General features: G+C 34.1%; 2 protein-coding genes across 9 annotated transcripts in view; both read left to right on the forward strand.

Annotated features, from left to right (window-relative positions):
- The first annotated feature begins 351 nt into the window (after nt 1-351).
- LOC126745907 (2-Hydroxyacid oxidase 1) lies at nt 352-3,121 on the forward strand. Its single transcript, XM_050453953.1, has 7 exons — nt 352-537; nt 851-1,002; nt 1,184-1,304; nt 1,674-1,808; nt 1,868-2,132; nt 2,648-2,876; nt 3,009-3,121. Exons 1-7 carry the CDS (start codon nt 404-406, stop codon nt 3,074-3,076), a joined length of 1,104 nt encoding a protein of 367 aa, XP_050309910.1. The 5' UTR covers nt 352-403; the 3' UTR covers nt 3,077-3,121.
- A 4,914-nt stretch (nt 3,122-8,035) lies between these two features.
- The window catches only part of LOC126745978 (piezo-type mechanosensitive ion channel component), a 49,881-nt gene continuing 37,367 nt past the window's right edge, over nt 8,036-20,549 (forward strand). For 5 of the 8 annotated variants that reach the window (XM_050454039.1, XM_050454042.1, XM_050454045.1 and 2 more), the window contains exons 1-7: nt 8,606-8,643; nt 10,251-10,327; nt 14,766-14,977; nt 15,046-15,298; nt 15,362-15,608; nt 19,723-19,894; nt 20,049-20,201. In XM_050454039.1, coding sequence (XP_050309996.1) covers nt 8,621-8,643; nt 10,251-10,327; nt 14,766-14,977; nt 15,046-15,298; nt 15,362-15,608; nt 19,723-19,894; nt 20,049-20,201 — 1,137 coding nt within the window. In that variant the 5' untranslated portion in view covers nt 8,606-8,620. Of the gene's footprint in view, nt 8,270-8,605; nt 8,644-10,250; nt 10,328-14,765; nt 14,978-15,045; nt 15,299-15,361; nt 15,609-19,722; nt 19,895-20,048; nt 20,202-20,549 lie in introns of those variants that run through there. The other 3 variants (XM_050454043.1, XM_050454046.1, XM_050454041.1) reach the window with 2 other exon arrangements.

The following is a 20,549-nucleotide window of genomic DNA, read 5'->3' on the forward strand; positions in this document are numbered from 1 at the left end:
GCGTTTTTAAAGTCTTGCGGGGTATTTTCGCTGAGCCAGATTTTGTCTAAGATAGATTTCAACGGTACAATAATATCGTCACCGGCCGCCTTGTAGATCTTAAGATGAACAGGACTTCAATACAGCACATACATTAATGCAGTATTACAGTAACATACCCCATGAAATACTGCTATAATGTTTCAGCAACGTTGCGGATGCAATGAAAAAAGCGGACATTAAAAAATTGCTGCAATATGACTGTAATGTACTAAAAATTCAAAAATGTTGACATATACACTCGCACTACCAAACTATCATATTATAGAGTTGGTATAAAAAAAACAATCATCCTCATATCGCTTATTATATTATTAGTCACGATATCATCGTTTGATGTACGTAGGTCCATAAAGTTTGCGAAATGGATCGCTTCGTTTCCGTAGATGAATTCCAAGAAGAGGCCTTCAAGTTGCTACCGAAAAACGCGCTGGACTATTATAAGAGTGGCGCCGGAAGACAAGAAACTTTGAGGAACAATAGAAGTGCCTTCTCTAAGTAAGTCTTAATTCAAAATTATTAAATGAAGAGTGTAACATACACTTGACTTGACATTGAAGGGTTCAATATGTTATCATATATGTGCATGTTGAAACAACAAAAGCAATGTACTTGTTATCAAAGTGATTTTTACAATAACGTCTGCTACTTAATCCATCTTAATTAGGCTAATTCAATCAATTTGGTCTAGTTCTCTTTGATTTAGAGCCGCATTAGTCCGGGCCCATATCACCTTTTGTTGCAATGTATTTTAATGTTTTCAAGCTTTTTAACAGAACGCCTTGGCCCTAACATAAAGCGAACATTGCAGATTTAAAATTCGACCGAAATGTCTACGAGACGTCTCCAAAACGGACTTGTCCGCCACAGTGTTAGGCGAGAAAGTGTCGATACCTGTCGGAATCTCTCCTTCTGCGATGCAAAGGATGGCTCACCCAGATGGAGAGTGTGCCAGTGCAAGAGGTAATTAATTATATTTATGATAAAGTCACCCGTCAAAATACCAGCATTCCACCGGCCAAACAATGTCATCCACCTTCTATTTACATTGTTTGAGAAGTAAAATGCTGGTGTTTTGACGGGTGACCATTCTAATATATCGTTGCACTGGACTTTATCATATGATACATATTGATCTTTACAGCTGCTCAAGGTATGGGAACCATATTTATTTTAAGCACAATAGCCACTAGCAGTATAGAAGAAGTCGCGGAGGCAGCGCCAGAAGCTATTAAATGGTTTCAGTTGTATATCTACAAAGATAGGTGAATAACGTTAACCTTAGAAATCTATTGGTATTATATCTTTGGGTTCCTTTCTGGTCAATCCATATGCATTTCCTTGGTCGTTCATATTGCTCATCCACTCTCAATCAAAATAACAGAGATCATACTTATGTCTGTCTATAAGATTCTTCTAAGTACCTTTTTCTCTCTTCATTATTCATACCACAAGGTTGATTTCTATACCTAATATACAGGTCTGATCAACTCAGATCTTGCATACGGTTATTATTTTGCACTATTATAAAAGAACAGGTGAGACTTCTTATACATAGATATTACTATAGTCTTTGACATGTTTCGGAAATTAAAAGTCAGATTCAGAGTTGTCTTTGCTATTGTATTGTTTAGGCATGTTACCAGATCCTTAGTAAAAAGAGCGGAAGATGCCGGTTTTAAAGCGCTAGTCCTTACTGTAGACACCCCAATGTTTGGTTTACGTTTAGCAGATATAAAGAACAAGTTCCAGCTACCTTCGCACTTGAAGTGAGTATGCTTGAAAAATACGATATAACAACAGTAAAACAAGGATTTCACTTTATTAGGTTAGCAAACTTTCAAGGAAAATATGCCTTAACAGCTAACAAAGTGGGCAAAAACACCGGTTCGGCAATGAACGATCTCGGGGCTCTCTTTGACGCCTCATTAACATGGGACGATATACGTTGGCTGAAATCGATAACGAAACTGCCAATAGTGCTGAAAGGAATACTGACCGCTGACGATGCCATTTCTGCTGCCGACGCTGGAGCAAGTGCCGTAATGGTTTCGAACCACGGGGCTAGACAAGTCGATGGCTGGCCGGCATCGGTAAATATAAATTGATTTTTATTGACCTTGTTTTTGAGAAAACATCTTGTCGGACTTGCTTTGTCTTATTTATTTATTGTAACACGACGTTTCGGTTGGTAAGTATCTCCAACCGTTATCAAAAAATACATTTTAATGTAACTGAGTTTACACTTGATAACGGTTGGAGATACTTACCAACCGAAACGTCGTGTTACAATAAATAAATAAGACAATGCAAGTCCGACAAGATGTTTTCACTGTACCATTGTCTACCACCTTCAAAAACTTGTTTTTGAGATCAAAAATGCGATATCTCAGCTAATATAAGAGCTTTGACCTCGCGGAAGGTCTCGTTGGATTCAGAATGACGAAACTAAGACAAAACCGTTGAAATTTTCTTGATAGTTGTTATAGAAGCCGAGATATCGACCTCCAGAGTTTGGCTTTTTTCATTTTTCGGGTATACCTCCCTCGTATCGAATTTTTTCCCAAAAAATATTAATTCGAATTATTTACATTTGACATGATTTTAGATTGAGGCCCTACCGGAAATCACCAAAGCGGTCGGTCATAGGTTAGAGGTGTATGTTGATGGAGGCTTTTCAGACGGTACCGATATTTTTAAAGCGTTAGGCTTGGGGGCCAGAATGGTATTCCTAGGTAGACCAGTTTTATGGGGTTTGGCATGTGGTGGCGAGGAGGGAGTTAAAAAGATCTTAACTATTCTCAAGATCGAGTTTGAATATGCGTTAGCCATATCGGGTAAGTATGTAATGTTCATTTGCTAAGCGAAGAAACGATTCCCTGCATACATTTTCCGCATGCATAAGCTGACAAACGCGTTTTACTTTACTTCAAGGTCTTTCAATTTTGTTCTTAAAATTTTTTTTTCAGGTTGCTCCCAAATTTCGGACATTAAGCCTTCAATGGTCGTTCATGAATCCTATTACGCAAGACTGTAAATACATAATAGTTAATCGAGAATATATATAAATTTTGATGACTTATATATTGAGCTTTATATTCCTAATATAACATAACATTTAAAAATTGATAAAAACTTCAATAAACTAATTAATAAAATGCTATTTTTTGCGTTTAAATTTTAAATAATAATTGCAATATCGTCACAAATGGTTATAGCTGATTAAAGTGTATTTGTAATGTTTTAATTAAACATAAAAGGTCGATTAAAAAAAATGTAACATCCTGTATCTCGAAAATGAAGCGCCTCTAAACTTTCATTTATTTGAAATTTTTGAATTGAAAATTACAACCCTTAAAATTAAAGTCAACACTTATGTTACACCCTGTATAATAGAACGAGAAAAGTTTAACTCATGATATAACATTTATAAATAATTAAATTTAAAATAGCTGTGTCTTTTTGCAATCTGCATCGAGTGCAACTTTTAATTTATTTTATAATGTATAGTATTAGGTTTCAAATAAATTGTGCCATTTGGAAAGGGCCTGTACCTACTTACTCCATTGTATTTGTAAAAATCCTCGTCGAACAGACCAAAAGGGGTTGAAGTCCTTTTTATATAGTGTTTACATAATTATGAATCTTTCTGCAAATATGGAGTAAGATGACCATGCTCTAATTATTGTTCTGTAAGTTAGTTTAACACTTTTATTATCTAGCTGGAAATTTGGTTTTATTCATACCTATTAGATTTAGTTGTTAGACGTGGCAACGTTGGATCGGTTGTAAATGACGGGCGGTGACAGAATTGACGCGGTGTGTCAACAGGCCTTCATTTCTCTCTTGGATAAATCACGTATATGAAGCTTCTTGTATGGTGAAAATAGGAATCGTCTGTCGGCCATCTTGCTTGGCAAAATTGACAGGAAGCTGACAGACAGTTGTTGACATTGACTGATAGAACATCATTTGTCATTGTCAAACTATTTTAGTTTGTTTTTCATTTCATTTCAATGAATGCAAGCGTTATACACGTCCAGAGACGAGAGAGATACTCTCTCTACGCTTGAGATACGTGACGTCACCAATTAGCCCTTTATACGTCATCAATATGGAACAGTAATTACCCACGTCCGGAGCTGTTTTCTAAACGTCAAATGTCAAAGATATTGAAATAAGTGCGGGAAAAAATAAAAACAAACAACAAATTATTTCGTTTTTAAAAATGACACAAAATTTATTATGGCTAATAAGTGTTCTTTTTTGATATTTATGTTTAAGAACTAATTACATATAATATTACTGGCGACACTGGCGTCTGGGATATTATTTAAAAACAAACAAAATGATGATAGTGACAGCTGACAAATTACGAAGTTGTATCAACCAAACACGTCCAAGCGGACACGATTGGTTATGTTATAAAAGGACTGTTCCAGGTGAACCAAGGGCTTAACCGTGGTTAAAACCGATAGATCGCTTGGAATCGGTTTATATTCGGGACTTACAAGTTCTAAGCGATATTATATAGGACAAACATATAAAGCTTTTTATATTTTCGCCATTACTTAAGAGAGAGTTTAAGTGCAGCGACGACGTAGCCAAGATTTACGCACGTTAAACGAGGTTAACGCACGCACGAGTATAACGTTAGGTGTCCTGCGAAATGTCCAGCGAAATATTTTCTGCGTGTTGACGTGACGTGACAGAATTGACAGCGACTTGTCATGTGACAGGCGGGAGGCGGGATAATTTTTATTAATTTATCTTTCATTTACTATTGTTTTTTAGTAATAGAAATTTAGGAAATTGTGTTTTTTGATTTGTTATTTTTTATAGAAACCTACCTAATAGTTATTTGTGGTTATATGTGAAAATAAGGCAGGTAGAGAAAACAACTTCCTAAACAAACAACAACCCAATCCGCACTGGAATCGAATCGAATCGTGGATGCTCGGGACGTTCCGCGTATACGTACGTGCAGTAAATTAGTCCCGTGGACCAATAAACAAGTCGTACTTTGATCAGTTGGGACCAGTAGAGATTTTTCTTAATTTTGATCAGTAGAAAGTTTTTTAAATACAATAATTCATGTCGAAATCACCATTGAAGATTGTTGAGCAGTTGCTCCGACAACGCTACTCACCGCGTTATATGTCTTACAAGCTTTGAGTCTACGGTTTTTGGGGTATCAGGCTTCACAGAACCATGATGTGATAAGAGCTCCGCTCTAAGTATGTGTTAATATTTAAATAAACTCCAAATACCAAATTTCATTCAAATCGGGCAAATACCAAAAAAGTTTCAAAAAAAAAAATTACCACGTAAAATAATAATACCCATTAAATCCCGATTAGATTTTTTTTTATCATTAGGACCCACTGTGTTGTAATTTTTGTCTAGCAAAATGACTTGTATAGACCACTGTGTCGCATGAATATTATAATAATACACGGCAAATACTAAAACGTCAAACGTTGCCGAATTATCACGGCTAAAAGAACCCGATTTGGTAAAAGGTATGCACATATTCGGATTCTCCAGAGTTTCTTGAATAATTCAATACCAATTTCAGGAAGTTCTGAGCTATTTTAAGCATTTTATCAATGAAATTAGGAAGCAAGTCCGAGCCGATTCGTCCACGTTGACGCCATGTTGTCAAAACCACCGTAAAAGTCCGCATTAAAATCGCGCGTAGGCGTCAAAATCGACCATTTTCAGAGGACGATTTCGGGTATAAAATAAGGTTTTTACCTTATGATTTGTACATGGAAAAATAGTATAAAGCCTTAGGAACAGATTAACATCAATTCTGGACCGATTCCAATTGGTTTTAGTAGTTAAATTTCGATTATAAAAAGGGTCTTTTTTCAATGAAAATCGCCGTTTTCGTTGCCATGGAGACGCCGGCCATAACACCGGTCATAGGTGACTCGAACGTCGCTCTTGTGTGGGTAGATTTTTAGCGATTTTTCGTACTTAGGACTTTTTTGAAAAAAAATTACTTTTAGGGTACTTGTAAAAATAGCGAAAAAATGAAATTTTAGTATGTCATAGTAAAATGAATGGCGCATCTGCTCCATCGGTTTTGGTTTTTCTATCACATACCGGATACGCACAATTCATTTCCAAAGTCAAAAAATGTTAAAAAATTCATAACTCAAAAATGGTTTTACTTAAAAGTACGGTTGAAATTGCAAAGGATTCTGCTTATCACACGCTACAAACCGCCCATAAGCCATTTTGTTCTAGCGGGTGCCGCTAAAAAGTTATTAAGGCTGGAAAAAAAAAAGTGTAAAAAAGGGTATTTTCAATTGAGCACTGTTCACCCTGTATAAATGATACGGTTAAACTTTATACGCCATTTTATTCGAAAAGAATGCAGCTTTAATTAATCCAAATGAAATTTTTTTAAATTTTGCACCGTAAAAATTTTACACAGAAAAAACTAAAAAAATCAATTTTTTGAGGTTTTTTTAATTTTTTTCCCAAAAAAAAAACATTTTTTCAACAAAAGTCCTTAATAAAAATTGTAGTTCTCGATGAGGCGCACCTATCTCTTGTGAGTCATTATTTCCGGAAAAACACCGTTAAACCGTCAGAGGGGCTGGAATATCATACATGTCTGAAGTCTTTGAGCGTTAAAAAGAAATACTTCCCGTCTGCTGAGAATAACCAAAAACTATACAGATAAGGTCCTCATTCATTTTAATCGATCTGTTAAATTTCATAATATTCAAGAAACCGTTGCGACCTGTATCGAATTCCCTTGACCAAAATCGAAGAAAATTTTTTTTTTGACTTTGAAGGCGTCCTAGTCCTACACAAAAAAACAAATGAAAATTTGAAAATAATCAAATTAAAGCCTCATATTTCTAGATTATAAAAAGGTAAACATCGTTTCTCTAACCCAAATACAACCAAAGTTATAAACACTTTTGTCCGACCGGTCCGAATTTTGTGCGAAAACTCCACTGCGGGAGAGCCCCATAATAAGAGTCACGCTCTTATAATAAAAGAGGTTTAACGCAGAATAACGTACACCCGTATCCTGAATTTCAACGAAACGCACGTAGGATTTGCTGCACTTAAACTCTCTATTATAACCAACTACGTGTTTAGATATTTCTATATTCAATTTTAACATCAATGTTTAATTTCTTAACACAAATACAACTAGGCTGTTAAGTGTTAACATCATGATAATCATCTTTACTTCTCTTCTTTCTCCATCTCTACTTTTCTTGACGTGTGGCAAACATAATCCGTACCAGCGTAATTTTTTTTTTTAGAAAAGGATAGCTATAGCTGACGTGAAGAAAAAATGGCATATTATTTAGTCCAGTAGCAACTGAACAAAACGATAGTTTTTAAATATAATTTGTGGCGGACAATATTCACATGACTATAGTAATCTAATGTATAATCTTAATCTTTTTTTAAACCAAATTAAGAAAAAAATATAGTGTTGCTACTGGACAACTTTTTTTTTAAATATTTATAGCCCAGTAGCAACTAAAAATTATTTAAACTAATTCCCAATTTATCAATTGAATACTGATAATTAGGTTCGTCTGCATCTAATAATCATCATTAAAAAAATTTAAAAACTAAATATTAGCTGTTGCTACTGGACTATGTATCTTTAAAAAAAAGTTGTCCAGTAGCAACTCTATATAAATATTCTTAATCTAGATTTAATAAAAGATTTATTAACCGTCACGAGTTACTGAACTTATATGAATATCGTCCGCCTCAAATTAAATTTAATAGTTTGAATTTGCTCAGTTGCTACTGGACTAAATAATTTTCTATTTTTCTTCACGTCAACTCTATTCATCCTTTTCTAAATAGAAAATTACGCTGGTATGGATTGTTTTTGCCACACGTCAGGAAAAGTAGGGTTAAAAAATCCAATACAAAATTAGGCAACCAACGATACTAAACTTACAGCTGACTCTGAGTCATGTTTATTTATAAATTTCCCGATTCCTGATTTTCTGCTAGTGTGTCGGTGAGCGTGTCAGCGGTGTGACCCGTTTGTTTACAAATTACTAATAATAAGATAACGATTTGATTTGTTGGTGTTTTCCCGTGCAACATACACCGATTACGAAATTTCCATTATTATAACGTTCATGGAACTAAAATAGTGCTGTGGTGACCATGTATTCTTGCTACTTCTAGTCGGTATTCACTAAAACTTCTATGTAAAATTCTGTTAAAGGTATGTAAGTGCAATTTATATATTTACATTCTGTAATTGTACATCCATTAAAAAACATATCCATTGTTAGAAAATCCCACCTATATTAAGCTATATTAATTTATATTGTGTAAATCTAAGTGGCGACTCATATTAACATTAGAAGATCACTTCACCTGGTCTAAGACACTCATGCAAATCGGTTTACTGTTGATTTCCTAACAAGGAAAAAGCTCTGTGAATCCTTGATAATATCAGCCCTTTCTTAACGATCAGACTAAGATACTATTGTGTGTCAATGTTGCTTCGACAGATAGTTACAAATGTTTACGGTGATGTTGTATGCTACTTAACCATGTCAATTCAATCAAAATGGTTGTGAAAGATAGTTCCGAGTAAGTAAATTCCCTTTTGTAATTTGTCAAAAGTGGCACTGAAAAAAGTTAATCGAATCGACAGGTTAAAAACAAATTGTTGGGAATTTCACTGAGTATGCAAATGGGACGATAATTAGTAATAGAGATTCATATCATATGACTGAAAAATTGAGACCTAAACCCTATATGTTACAAGTTTTGGTCAGAGACATGTATTTTTAGTTGCAATAATAAAATCTTAAAAGCTTTTCTAGGTTTTCAAGCAATAACTATTATAACACATTAACACATTTCATTTACTCCCTTCTTTTAAATACCACTGTGTTAAAAAATTGCATTCATCTATACTGACTATATTATGTGGATCAATGAATCAATTATTACAAGGTTAAATTTAATGTACCTAATAAAATAGGTTCCTACATAAATAGAAGTTTTTTTTTGAAATTGAAATATATTAGGGAAAAAAAATACATTAGGGAAAACAAATTACACAAGTAATAGTTGTACCCCTAGATAAACATCTGTGTCTGTGTACAAGAAAATTTTACATAGCAATCATGCATCCATCACTTACAATATTCTATTTTAACCTGTAATATGTATATAATGAAAAACTTATCTATTAACAATCTATGACTAACATACCTAATTTATTTGGTATAAATCTGTCTAAAATATTAGCAAACACTGGAAGTTTTGACTCTAAAATTGTCAATTTTTTTTATAAAATAGATTTAATATCTATAGCGAGAATGTTATAGAGCCTAGGACCAATATATGTTACAAATCTTTGATTTCTTGTTGTAGTAAAGAAAGGGATGTTTACAGACTTCGCAGACTTGTTTTTTCTATGATAGTTTGAAGTATTTTGTTGTCTTAAGTCAGGATGTTTGTACACTAATGAAAAAACATTGTTATATGGTTATAACTTGACCTTCCTAGAAAAAGAGTTTACTTAAGTATCTAGCATTTTCTTTAAATATGACTTTTAACAAATATCTTTGGTTAACATTAAGAATGTTTAAAGCTGCTGAATAAGTTCCACCCCATATTTTCAAACGATATCCAATTATTGATTCAGCCAATACCAAGTATACTAATGCTTTTAGTTTTTTTCCAAGAGTAAGTGCATTGAGTGAGTGCAAGAGATCTTACTGTTTGATGCACATAAAGTAAGTCTCATTTAGGCAACAAAGGCCAAATTAACAGCAATCAAACAAATAACCATAAGTTAATTAAATTGAAATGTCAGATTGGTTTTATCTAAATCATTCCCAAAACAGATAAATTATTATATTTGAGAATCTCACATTTATCGTAAATAATATTGGTTCTGATTGATTAATTTTAGTCAAGATAAACTGATACCTGGATTATTGATATTTATATATTTGTTGGTTGGTAAAAATTCATTTTTTGGGATATAACCCTGTCATTATTCTATTTTTTGTAGAATATGTAGGTGATTAGATGTTCCTGGTACAGCTTATCAAATCACTACAAAAGATTCCTTAAAAAGAGATGGCGACATAGTTCTGAAATTCTCCTTTATTACCTAAAACTATATATATAACAAATGTACATAAACATAAAAATAAATTAATTAATTTTGTCTGTTTTAGTTTAGTTAACAAAATGGCCAACTATTGGATATGTGCAGCTCTGTTTAGGTGCCTGATGCCTGTATTAATGGGTTCATGTAAGTACATACCTAAAATACTATTATAATATAATTAATTAAAAAAAACATTTATAAATACTTAATTTTAGAAACACAGTAATTGTGCTCTTCTAACTGTTAAGCACTATCACAATTTCATTATATTTTTTAATAATATTATTAAGTTGTTGCAGATACCAACTATAATTACTCAGTTTATTTATAATTCTTGCATAATGATACGGTGATATAGTGATTCCACATTCCGCTATTATAATGATGATATGTAGCGCCGAACCGGTATATTTAAATGGTATTTAACGTATTCTTGATAAAGGCTTTCTGAGGTCATCACTGCTAATAAATATTTAAAAAAAAAAACGTGTTTCATTTTTTTACATCAATAATTGGTTTAAGTAGTTATTAGGTGTTTTAAATGTGTGCTTAAAAATACGTTAAAAAAAGTAAAAGAATTGTTGAGATAGTAAAAGTCCCCCTTGTAACCTTTTTAGCGAGGCAAGAGCAAATTTGTTATATGTGACCGCTTTTTTTAATTATAGGGTGGCATTTTACCACGAATTCCCCGTAGGTCTGGAAAAGGGAGAGTCCTCGGGCAAAGGGGAAACAATGGATCGAAATTCAGGATACGGGACAAGGACATTTTTAATAGGGTATTTGACCTATTAAAAGAAATTGCCAGTCTTTGCTAATTTAAGTATTTTATCCTAGACATATTTGTAATACAACCCCACTTTTTGAATTTTTAATCACAATCTAAATCCTCCTTCTCATGGATATACAAATTCAATATTGGGCTCATTAATGTTGATGATGGTTTAAAAAAACTGATGTGGATGGTAAAAGTTTGAACATAAAAAGCTCTTTTGTGCATCAATTCCTATTTCATCGCTTCATTAATTTAATAGTGTTTGGATCGCTTATAAATAGTGGTTTTCTGGCATGGTTTATCTAATTATACCAGAAAAACATCACTTTGTTCCAATACTCTTCTACTTCTTAAACTGAGATACACATATATAAATAAGAACCCACCTTTTCCACCCATTTCCTTCCTATTTTCTTCATAAATTTCTATAGAAATGTCTGATTGAATTTTATTTTTTTTAATAAATAAACCACCTGGTATTTCGAGACCATTTTAGTTTGACGCCTTGTCTTTTAATTTCTTTAATAGACATATAAGAGTCAAACAGAGGCTTAAAACTGGCATCTATCCATTCCATTTATACTCTCCAATTTCAATGATAATTCAAAAAAGGCAAAACACAGAAAGCCATTAGATTAATAATTTTGCTTTCCTGGGACACCGCGTGCACTCCCCCGATAATCGAATTCACCGTGTCGTTCCTTTTTTCGCCCCCGAACCATTTACTAAATAAACAGAGCGCATTTCCACACCCTTAAAAGTGGATATCCCGCCCTAGATTGTCCTAATAAAAAATAACACTGATAGTGTCAACTTTTTAATATTGGTTATCATTCAACAGATTACTTATGTACACTACCGGCCAAAAGTGAAGAAACATTTACAAATTTAACAATAACATCTTAACATACAAGATGTTATTTTACATTTTTAGTAGAAATCATTTAGCTCTATTATTGCAGCATAAAAACACATCCTTCTTGTTTGTATTTACCTTATCAGTTAATCAAAAAATTATTTATGCGGACAAAAGTGAATAAACATTCTAAACAAATCTTATTTGGTATTTAAAGTGATTATTTATCATTAGTTTGATCTTAACGTTGAGTGTTAAACTGTTATATACGATTTGTGCAAAATGCCGGGATAGATCTGAGTATTGATCTCCGAAAATTAATTGTTTCAAAATTTCAAGCTGGTGTAAAACAAAGTGAAATTGCTAGGCAAATTAATCGTTATAGATCCGTAGTTTCAAAAACTATTGCTGCTTTTAAAAAATATAATAGTGTGACTACCCGTCCAAGGTATGGACGGCCAAGGAAAACGAATAAAGTTATTAAGAGAAAAATAAAAATGTTGGTAACAGAACATCCCTTTATGCCCGCCACAGAAATTTATAATGAAATACCTGGGGTTTCGGTATCTGTGCGTACTATTCGTCGTCGTTTGACTGAACTTGGACTTTATAGCCGTCGTCCAGCCAAAAAACCATTCATTTCTAAAAAGAATAGATTGGCTAGATTCCAATTTGCACAGGAACATCTTGATTGGACAACCCAAAAGTGGAAAACGGTTCTATTTTCTGATGAAAGTAAGTTCTGCCTATTCGGATCTGATGGAATGAAATGGGTTCGTCGTCCTGCCAATACTAGACTTAATCCAAAGTACACCAGGGCAACTGTGAAACATGGAGGAGGCAATATCATGGTTTGGGGTTGCTTTTCCGGATCAGGAGTAGGACCATTAAGAAAAGTTGAAGGAAAAATGGACAGATTTCAATTTTTAAGAATCCTTCAGGATCATATTATGCTTCCATATACGCAGAAGAAAATATGCCGCTTCGATGGTCGTTTCAGCAGGATAACGATCCGAAGCATACCGCAAAAGTAGTAAAGAAATGGTTTGAAGACAACAATGTGCCCCTTATTAAATGGCCCGCACAAAGTCCGGATCTAAACCCGATAGAAAACCTATGGGACCATTTATATAGGAAAATCAGACAAAAAAATAAAGATAAGTTTAGAAACCAGGATGATTTGTTCACAGCTCTTCAAGAGAAGTGGAATTCCATTTCAGCAGATTATATTGACAGCCTAATGAACTCTATGCGAAGTCGGTGTGCTGAAGTTATAAAAAATAATAATTATTAGTCTTTGTATGTACAACTAACTAATACATTGTGTATAAAAAATAAATAAAAATAGTGTTTCTCCACTTTTGTCCCCTGTAAAAACAAGAATAAAATATATTAGTTGTCACTTGTTTTTTTTTTAAATTTTTTACTGAGGTACTGAAGACTAGAAACAAAATTATATTTTAAAAAAATAAAAAATTAATGATTAAATACACTAATATAAAAACACTTTGTTTCTCCACTTTTGTCCGGTAGTGTACGTAAATTTATAAATAATTATTCTTCTTGGGATTTATTGCCGAAAATCGGAACCTCTCGGGCAAAAGTGCTTATAACTTTTGTTCTATTTAGGAAAGAGAAACAATATTTACCTTTTTATAATGCAGGGTTACAACTTGATTATTTACAAATTTTCCTTTTTTTGTTTAGGACAAGGCACCTTAAAAGTGAAAAGCTTTTATTTTATTCGATTTTTGTCAAGGGAATTCAATACAGGTCGCAACGGTTCTTTGAATTTTATGAAATTTAACGGGTCGATTAGAGTTCACGTGAGACTTATCTGTATAGTTTTTAGTTATTGTCTATAGTATTTTTTTTAACGTCGAAAGTTTAAGAAATTGTGACATTCTAGCGTATAAGATAAATGAGTCTTATCAATTAAAAAACTGCAATTAAAAAAATTCATTTGAATTAAATAAAACTGTATTATTTCCGAATAAAACAACGTATCAACTTTAATGCTCTCATTGGTACAAGGTGAGTAATGTCCATTTGAAAATACTTATTTTAATTTAGGTAAATTTTCCAAATCAGTCATTTTTGTTAGATAAAAGGGCCAAATATCAAGGAAAAAGTTATATATCCGGTTAGGCTAACACTACTGTCCTACTTTCCGAGTACAGAGCTGAAAAAGTGGGTCGTCTTCATTGATCAGAGAACTAATAACTAAACAGTGCATCAACAAAAGCGGGACATACTCATAGAAGAACTCCTAATTAGCTTGTGGGCAGGTCTAGGTCGTTTGCCGCCGCTCCTCTATTTTAACCCTATACAGTGGGCCAAAATCGACGAATTTAATTTTTATTTATTTATATGTATATCGATTTATCATTTCATGTCATTTTTTTAATGCAGATTTATTTTTTTTCTAAGAAATGTCAAAGTCAAATAGTTGTATTTGTAACTAACAAAATAATGTTGTATACAAAGTCTATCTCTTAATTTCTATATTCTATGTATCTAATATATCGTAATTTTATTTAAGTTATGAATGCTCAAAGAAGGAAATGGGTCAAATCAAAATTCACTAGCGAAGCTGTAAATTTAGGAGATGGGTCGTAAAATAAGTGACTTTGTCAAAAGGTCCTGATATAAGAGCACGAATTTTTATTGACGGTATAAAATTGGATAGTAAATAAAATCCGCCTGACTCGTTAATTATCATGGCTTTTTCAATCCTCTTCTTTGCAACAATATTGGTTGATGTAGCTGAAAATCCTGTTAGCTCTTAAACCTATAAATAGTTTTTTTTTAATCTTCCTTTAACTGTTTTTATTAGATATCTTGTTAAATTTTATAACAAATGTTTTCTATTCCATTTACCCTAGTTACAACAATTACATAAATTAAATTGATAATTATTAATACTTCTAAACTAAAATAATGTAATGTTTCAGGTATCATATTCAGGCCATCACTGCTCTCAGCCACATACTTCCTGCTATTATGCTACACTCCGTTTGTACCGGTACCAACGGACCTCACCATGAAAGGACACACCGGCATATTTCTCAAAATCTTAATCGCCGTCTCGACCCTAACCACTTTGGGACAGCTCAGTTTTCAAATCACGCTGTTCGCTATGCCGCCATATGCCCATTTTTTGAAGGTAACATTTTTATTACCGTAACAATGCCGTGTATTTGTAAAATGTCTATTGTCCTCGTTTTGTTTTAGGACTGTGAATTTTTAGAGAAACTCCTACGGCACGTAGGTTTTGTAAGACTGAATCACATATCGATAAACGATGCCTTTACGTGGATCTCACCCGAACCCATTATGTTAGTAATCTCGATAGTTTTTTACGTTTTATTTAAGAAGTTAACCATCCCCGAGGAGACTTCCGAAGGAGACAATCGTACTGAAAGTGAGAGAAAAAACGACGAAGTTAAAAATAGGAAAAAGTACCTGTTATTTATCATAGGTGTAGGTAAGAGCGAGCATCGTGTTCTGTAAAACCTACAAGTTCAATATGTGACGACGTACTTTTCAGGTCGTTATGGTGTTTTGATAACGCTCTGCCTGGCAGCAGTACTGAGACCGTCAATTATAGGAGGTTTATATTTTTTGATATTTTTGTCGGTGGCCACCTGGTGGTCATGCTATAAACAATTACGCAGGGGGTTCGCCATCCTGATGTATTGCGTGGTACCGTTCGTATTTTTGCACATGAGCGCCCTTTATGCTTATCAGTTTCCCTGGTCCCAAGAACTTTTAGATAGGAACAGCACATGGGCCAGGTAATTATTTATTTTTCATAATTTTCTCTAGAAAATTGGCAAAATATAAAAATCTTAGTCGTGTATAAGTGTTTAATAACCTAGTCTTAATTTATTAACTCAATCATTAGTCCTATGGTTTGTTGGAATATACAGGATTCAGGACGCAATAAAAACACCAAGATTCATTTATTTAAGCTATTTATTTAAAGAACGAAATTAATCGATAAAATGTAATGATTATAAAACGGGCTCCGCGAGACAACTACTACTATAACCTTTATTTTTTAAAGGCGATGCTTACAGAAACAGAAACACAATCTGCCTAATAAACATTTTTTTAAGAAGGCCACTTGCCAGGAAATCGAATACAAGCTCAGCAGATTTATTAATAATGATGTAAGCTCTTGAGCCCAACACAAAAAAAATAAACTAATATATCGACCTTTTTATATTGGAATAACAACATCCTCCCTCAATATAATAGGTCTCAAAATAAGAACACTTTAACATGGTTGCAGATTTAACACACGCAAATAAGTTAATTTAACTTAGGTTTAACTTATTACAAATAAACGTATGTTTCTTGCTACCTAAGGATTTAGTTAAAATGTCGTTTCTACGTCTAAATGATCGGCTTCTAAGAAATAAATCTAATTCTACTGCCATAGCCAACAATAACCTTGAATTAATAAATCTAATGACAGGTGAAAAAGTTTCAAGGTAATCGACACCATATTTTTGGGTGAAGCCCTTACAAACTAGCCTAGCTTTGTACTTAACAATTTCCCCATTTTCATTATGTTATTTTTAACAATGTTTTTATTGTGAGGTTTGTCAACCAATTCCCAAGCATTGTCAGCGTTAAAAGCATCTAATTCATTTTTACTAGCTTGTCGCCATTCAGAACTTCTGGTACTTGACAATGCTTCAGAAACAGTTGTTGGCTCTAGATCATTTGACAAAGTTATCATTGCAAAATCAACAATATCGTCGATGACGTCTTATTCTACACGGATATCTAGGTTCCTCGGGGTTTTCACAGATCACTGCTTGGGTTTCACTGACACTTCACGAATCACTTCGTCTGGTGATTTTGTACGCTCTGACGATGTCTCGAACTCGTTATTTGTACTGGTAGTACTGGAAGTATTACTCTCTACAGCTTCGTCAAGAGTCTCTGATGGTGTTATAACCCTTAAAGTCTCTTGTAAAGTATGAGCATCCAAGCTAGCACGATCTGGCATTGAGTCTTCTAAGAATACAACATCTCTGGCTATTTTTACATTATGGTTACTTGGATCCAAAAGACGGTATCCAACACTATTTTCACAATAACCCACAAAGATGTATTCTCTATCTAGTTTCCTCCGTTTGACATCTGGTATGTGAACATAAGCCCTACACCCAAAGATCCTTAGGTGGCTTATATCAATCTTCTTGCCAGTTCATTTTTCTGCTGGCGTAGATCCAGGTAGTTTCTTTGTTGGAGAAAGATTCAACAAATATACCGCTGTATTGGCTGCCTCCGCCCACATTTGTTTTGGACTATTAGAATCCATCAGCATAGAACGAACTTTCTCAAGTATGGAGCGATTATAGCGTTCTGTCACGCCATTCTGTTGAGGACTGTCAATTCATACTTAATCCCACGATCACGCAAGAATTGTTGTAATTTTTCGTTACAGTATTCACCGCCATTATCCGTCCTTAAAACTTTTATTTTTCGTTCTACTTGATTTTCCACCATACAGCAAAATGTTATCATCTATTAGGGTGAATATATATTTTTTACCACTAAAAGATTCAACTTCCATAGGTCCCACAAGATCTGAGTGGATAAGGTCCAGATATTGTGGCACAACCTCTTTGTCCTTTTTATAGGGAAACGGTTTTCTTGCTTGTTTGCCCTTAAGACAACTTTCACAGTATTCCGGAACCTGTATTTCGGAATAAGAAATACCCGCTGCCAATCCATTTTGTAGCAATTTCTTGCTACAATGGTTAATATGTCCCAATCTCCTATGCCATAGCATCTGTGAATTTGAGGTACTTACGACGTTGACATAATCCGGAACAATATCCAGCCATCAACATTTGTCGCCGTAGCTACTGGCTCCTCACTCTCTTGGTCAACTATTTTGCATCCCTCGGGGTCAAAATAAACACAGTATCCCTTCGAAACCATAGAGTTCACAGATAACAAATTTACAGAAAGTTCTGGAACATATTTAACTCCTTGTATGTCCATTTCTCTGCCATCTTGCTCTAGTTTCGCGACACTTTTAGCAGTACCACTGACACACAGTTTCGAGTCATTTGCCACAATTATTTCCTGTCCTGAGTGCTAATTGGTAATGTCCTTTAGCGAACCACGATTCCCTGTCATGTGAGATGAGGCGTCACTGTCCACGTACCATGACGAGCCATTCATATTAACACCCAGAGCAGCAGCAAATAAACTCTTCCCTCCTCGATGATCCTTATTTTTGGTAGGATTTGAGGATTGAGCCGGGTCCTTTTTTATTTTGAGCAGGACATTGATTTTTATAATGTTCTTTCCAGCACCATGGGAGTTTCTTAAATTTCCTGGAAACTAAAGCACTGCCCCGTTTAGTTTGCCATTTTGCCACTTTTTGTCCTAAAGTAATTTGGTCTTTACAAAGTCCGAGGTTATATCTACACCCGAATTTTCAAGGGCCATAACCATAGGCTCGTACTCTTCAGTCAGTCCCTGCAACATTATAACTCCTAAGAATTCATCATCCAATAGAGATCAGTTGCTGGAAAAGAGCCATTACTTCATTTACGTAGCTCTCCATGGTGCTAAAGTTTTCTAGCCTTATGGAGCATAAACTTCGGAGCATTCTAAGTCTTTGATGCAACCCTTTGTCTTCAAACGCCTTTTCAAGGGCACTCCGTGCATCCTTAGCGTTTTCGGCCTGCATCACGTGCGGAAACGTCGACTTATCCAGAGAAAGAATTATTTTTGACAAGGCTTTCTCCTCACGTCGCGCTTTAGTCGCACTATCAGCATCCGCAGCCCATTCTCCAGTAACACAGTTCCAAAGTCTGTCTAACTTTAATAACGCACTCATTTGGAACTTCCACACCGAATAATTTTCACGCCCTTTCAGTTTATTTTAGCGCTCCTGGGCCCATAACCTGTTGGAATATACAGGATTCAGGACGCAATGAAAACACTAAGATTAATTTATTTAAAGAACGAAATTAATCGATAAAATGTAATGATTATAAAACGGGCTCCGCGAGACAACTACTATTATTAACTTTATTTTTTAAAGGCGATGCTTACAGAAACAGAAACCCAAACTGCCTAATAAACATTTTTTTAAGAAGGCCACTTGCCAGCAAATCGAATACAAGCTCAGCAGATTTATTAATAGTGATGTAAGCTCTTGAGCCCAACACAAAAAGAAAACTAATATATCGACCTTTTTATATTGGAATAATAACATGGTTGGCATCTTTGGTGTGACACTCAAATTATGAAATAATTTTATCACTAACCAAAACTCTTTATTTTCGATGTTAGTATCTGCTAGTGGTAAAACTGTTTGGTAATTTTATTTGAACTTAATCATTTACCAAGTTTATACGAGCACCTTAAAGTGGTTTAGTGGAAATCGGCTTAACATAATTCGCATGTATAAATACCCGTAAACCGGTTTAGCTTAAATCGATTTAAATAAAGTTTTAAAACACCATGTAAACATCTGTCATCACTCAACCGATTTAAGTCTCAATGCTACCACCAAAAATGTGCTTAAATGATTTAAAAAAAATTATAAATAGATATTTTAAGGTTAGATGTTAATTTTTTGCCATTTTGTTATCACTTTTTACTTTAACGAATCAATTTTTCAAGTAATAAACTAACTAGTTAGCTCAACCAATTTATTTTTTTTTTAATTCCTAAGTTGGCAATGGTAAACAGCTGTTTTACTTTCAGGTGGAATCTTTCACGTAAACACTGGCCAAACTGAATTATCTCTAAACTGGTTTAACCTCTAAAGTGCTTTAATTGCTCGTATAAACTTGGTATTTGTAATCCTTTACAAGGAGTGTAGGTAGAGGCGAATTTTGTTGATACTTGAATTCATTAATGTTTCAGATATTTCGGTCTGACCCCCTTAAGAGTTTCATATTGTGACATTACGAATGAAACCGATCCGCGCACTTTTAACTTTGAAAAAACCGAATGGGCTTCGTACATTAATCCTTTCGCCCTCTATTGGCTCTTCTATATACTAGTGCTGGAATCAAAGGCTTTACTACAACCTGAAGTAAGTACTCCCTTAATTGTTTCATGCCAATATGTTTGCTGACATAATTAACCGCATCTTTTATTGTTCATATAACGCATCCGAACCAACTTGGTGGCTTTTACTGGTGTAACTAACCTGCAGTAAAATTTTGAATATTAACGAATTATTGTAGTCTCAGAAGAAGCAGGGCGCGTTTTCCCGCTTGGAGGGCAGTTTTCAAGGGAAACTCTCCCGGCAGCTCTCCGATAAGGTTACGAAGAAACAACTAATGCGTTCCGCGACTATTACTAAACACAGGTGGCAAAGTGCAGGGAGAAAAGTGCGAGTAAGCGGCTCTAGTCTGCACTTTGCATATTTTTTTTGCATGACTTTTACAAGGCATTTAGATGTAATCGATTTTTTTTGCTTTGCAATTTATTCATTTAAATTATTTACATAAAACACGGCTGCAAAAATCAATGTGCGATATGTAAAAATAGGAGAGCGTTCTTCTTCTTCTTCTTCTTCTTCTTCTTCTTCTTCTTCTTCTTCTTCTTCTTTTGATACTAACTAGAATTCGACCAGAATTGTACTGAATTGGTCAAAAAGTGTTGAGTGTAATGTAATTTTTTTTAGGTTTTGCCTATGATTTTCTGTTGCACCTTAATCAGTAGGTCCTTTTGTACTCAAAAAA

This window comes from Anthonomus grandis, chromosome 16 (genome assembly GCF_022605725.1).
Source record: "Anthonomus grandis grandis chromosome 16, icAntGran1.3, whole genome shotgun sequence".
Classification (NCBI taxonomy): Eukaryota; Metazoa; Arthropoda; class Insecta; order Coleoptera; family Curculionidae; genus Anthonomus; species Anthonomus grandis.